Consider the following 4,082-nt stretch of genomic DNA (forward strand, 5'->3'; position numbering starts at 1 on the left):
GAACAATCAGAATAGTAGTCCTTGATATTTTCACATCTTCACAATTTTATTACAAACAGACATTCACAGTTTCCCTTCCCCTCCCTCCCTTTCCTTCACCTACGCACTTAAACGAACATACATACAGCGGTGTTAATCAGGCTACAGAGTACAAGCTGATTGGCACCTATGCGGAAGCCACGCAAAACAAGTTCAAACAAGCAGCAATCGATCCATGACAACGATGGCATGCGGCAACGACGACCACGACGACGACTGACAACTAGGTGCGTTACGGTTGAACCGAGACAGAGACAAACAGAGAGGAGGGAGAGGGTGGGACGGGGCACCGGCATAGCGAGTGCCGGGCCTAAGCGTCGGCCGCCTTCTTGGCGGGGGACTTCCTGGGAGACTTGGTCGTGCCCGCCTTGGGCTCCTTGGTAGCCGCCGCAGCGGCCTTCTTGGGCAGCAGCACAGGGTTGATGTTGGGCAGGACGCCTCCGTAGGCGATGGTGACCCCGGCCAGCAGCTTCCCGAGCTCCTCGTCGTTGCGGATCGCGAGCAGCACGTGCCGCGGGATGATCCGGTTCTTCTTGTTGTCCCGCGCCGCGTTCCCCGCCAGCTCGAGGAGCTGCCAGACAAAAAAAACACGTAGAAGGTAAAAAACAGAGGCGAATCGGAGCTAGTCCTTCCGCGGCTGGCGCGCGCGGGCGCGGCCCACCTCGGCGGCGAGGTACTCGAGGACGGCGGCGAGGTAGACGGGGGCGCCGGAGCCGACGCGCTTGGCGTAGCGCCCGTGCTTGAGGTAGCGCCCGATGCGGCCCACGGGGAACTGGAGGCCGGCCTTGACGGAGCGCGAGACGGACTTCTTCTTGGGGCCGCCGCCGCCGGCCCGGCGCCCGGCCTTCTTCGGCGCCTTCGCTCCGGTCTCCATCGCCGATCCCGAGCTCCGAAGCTTCTCTCCTCCTTCGCTCTGCTTTTTCGCCCCCTTTTCTCCCGGTCGATTTCTGCGGGGTTTTTTTTAGCCTTGCTTTGTGCGGTGGGGGAGTGTGCGTTTGTGCTTTCTGTGCGTGTGTTTCTGTGTTGTGTTTCTGCCCCGGACGAGTATGGAGGATTGGGGGCGGTGCTTCGATCTGGAGCGTTAACGGCCAGAGGATGATGGGTGTCAGCCGTTGGATGGGATTTGGCGATCCGTGTGAGAGGCAGAGGAACCAATCGGATGAGAGCACGGAAGTACCGGTGGATTGTTGTGGTTTTGGTCTAGTATGAGCAGTCCGGCCCTACAGCACGAACCGAGCCTGAAGCCCAATGGTCGGGTCGGGCTTGGACTTTAGTTTCCGCGCAAGAGTCAAGCCCGATAAAAGGCCCAAGATACCAAAAATCTGGGATTATAATAAAATATAGACACCATAACATATATATATATATATCCAAACTAATTGTACGATTCTAAAAAAATAATTATTTTTTATGCTTAAAAAAATAATTATATTAACGTTTTGTAATGAGAAATGACAATGTTTTCATGTCGGGTTAGCTATGCTAGGGCTTGGGATTTTAGGATTGGGATTTTTAAATCATGACCCAAAAAAAACTCGGTCTGACAAATGCTAAAGTCTATGTACCCCTCCGTCACCAAAAAGAGGCCTATAAATTTTCTCCAAGTCAAGTCGTGTAAACTTTGACCATGTTTGTAGAAAAAACTATAAACAACTATAATAGTAAAATTAATATATACACAATAAAGTATATGTATTACATTATATCTATTTGATATTGTACCTATGAACATGATTTCCTACATATTTCGTCAAACATTGCACCATGAGGCGAAAGTTATAAGCCTTCTTTTCACAAACCGGGGTAGTACATATTCACATCATTTTGATGTCCTTTCAATATCTTTTTCTAAAAACACACACATCATTTTGAACAAGGATTTGGGATATGGGAATAACATGCAATATCATGTATGTCTAAATAGTGTTTGAATTGTATGACCATGTTAGTACCATCGGACCATATGGGAGAATCGTAAATCGTAGAGTCATATAGGTGCCACAGGATTTGATTTGTACAATCGAGCATCAAAGATACTGAAAAGGTTACAAAACCACGGCTTTGAGGGTTTGTTCTTTTGCGTAAAAATATAATTTCATTATGTTGTCATGTATAACTCTAAGAAATATACTTAAGAATATTAGAAAATGACTTATAATAGCAAAGGGGCAATGGAGCTAACCTTTTATTTTAATCTTGTTGACATATTGACATCCCTTTATTCCAATTTGTGCTTTTTCATGCCAAATATTAATATTTTATAAAAAACTTTTCTAAGTTATCACCGCTCTTCGAAAAATATAGTTATCATGCACTTGTAATGCATATCTTTTATATCTATATCTATATCTGTACATAATAATAAATGGGCTACTGCTTCTGGCGGTACGTCAGGGAAATTGCCCTCAAGTTGCAAAATATTGCCCACAAATGTCATCTATAAGTGATAAAAAACGTTTCACACAGGGGAATCCTCCATCTGGGCAGGCCAGTATAGTAGGGACCTCCTATACTGCGCTTTGTGCGTTGGGGGAAGACGCAACGAACCCGTTTGGGTCGGGCAATGTCCGGGCAGCCTGTTTTTAAAATTTTGTTTTTTATTTTCTGTCTTTTTTCTACTTTAAATAATTTGGGACTTCAAAAAAGTTACAAATTTTAAAAATGGAAATTTTGAAGTAAAGTAATTAATAAATCATAAAATATTTTTGGATTCAAAAAATGCTAGTGATTTTATCAAAAAATTGTTTGCTTATTCAAAAATGTTCAAAATTTTATAAAAACAGATGTTCCAGAAATCAATATTCATGATTTTTTTAAAAAGATCATGTATTAAAAAATGTTAATGAAATTAAACAAAATTTTGCCAATTCAAAAAGTGTTCATGAATGGAAAAACATCTGAAAAATCAAAAACTGTTCGTGACTTACAAAAATGTTTATTCATTCATAAAATGTTCATTGATTCAAATAATGATTGTGCATTTCAAAAAATGTTTGCTAAATTAAAAAATGTTTGTAAATTTCAAAAATTGTTTCGCCAATCTCTAAAACAATGTTCGTCCATTCTACAAATGTTCGCCGATTCAAGAAAATTGCTAAAAAATGTCATAGTTTTTAAAAAATGTTTGCAAATAGTATAAAATTTCATGAATTCAAAAAATGTTCTTGATTTTACAAAATGTTTGAAAAATTGTAAAAGTGTTCATGAATTTGAAAAATGTTCATGATTTCAAATATGTTCACGAGTTCAAAAATGTTCATGATTTCACGAAATTGAGAGTGATAGTATGTCTCGGTGATGTAGCAAAATGTGATCATGGCCAAATTATGATTTTTTTCTCCCGTTGCAACGCACGTGCATTTTTGCTAGTCTAAATAATTAGCCAACTAGTAGACTTGTGTGCACATGCGTGTTTCCACATCACCTCAATTGTTTATGGCCCTTGACCAAATTATGTGACATCGAGAAGTCATGCATTTACTCATACATTACCTTTTGCTTTAATCTACCATGCTATAATTATATATAAATGTATCTATCATTGCTTATTTCGTGCTAAAAATATATCATTTTGGCATTAATTTTCTTTATTTTTCTGGACAAACCTATTAATCCAGTGTCGTAAAATAGTTGTTATTTTTCTTGTTTTGGACTTTGTGTAAATATTCTTTTCGGAGCCCAGCAAAATCAAACAGAAATACAACGTGAAGTTTCGGAGAGGAGGAGCCATTGTGCCAAAAGCCCACTAGGAGGGGGCCCACCAGCTGCCCACACGGCCAGACACCCCAAAAAGCTAGAGCGCGTGGTGTGGTCGTGTGGCCACCCTAGAGCTCTATTCCACCGCCTCTCGGTCCCCATGGCTATATATATACTCAAAAAATACCTCCTATGTTTTACCCTATTTTTTCTGCTGCCTTCAGTTCCCGGTCCGCGGCGATCTTCGTTTAGCCCTTCTCCGACACCCCATCCCTTGATTATGATCGGGGAGGTAATCTTCATCGATCTCTCCATCGTCTCTTGTTTCTCCTATGATGATCGGGGAG

At 41.8% G+C, this 4,082-nt stretch overlaps 1 protein-coding gene across 1 annotated transcript; it reads right to left on the reverse strand.

Annotated features, from left to right (window-relative positions):
• LOC125520883 (histone H2A) lies at window positions 1-1,032 on the reverse strand. The gene is made up of 2 exons (XM_048685928.2): window positions 701-1,032; window positions 1-610 (listed from the first exon to the last, which is right to left on the reverse strand). The coding sequence occupies exons 1-2, from the start codon at window positions 911-913 to the stop codon at window positions 350-352; spliced, it is 474 nt and encodes a 157-aa protein (XP_048541885.1). The 5' UTR covers window positions 914-1,032; the 3' UTR covers window positions 1-349.
• Between the last annotated feature and the right edge of the window lie 3,050 nt (window positions 1,033-4,082).

This window comes from Triticum urartu, chromosome 1A (genome assembly GCF_056163025.1).
Source record: "Triticum urartu cultivar PI428250 chromosome 1A, HENAU_Tu73, whole genome shotgun sequence".
Taxonomy (NCBI): domain Eukaryota; kingdom Viridiplantae; phylum Streptophyta; class Magnoliopsida; order Poales; family Poaceae; genus Triticum; species Triticum urartu.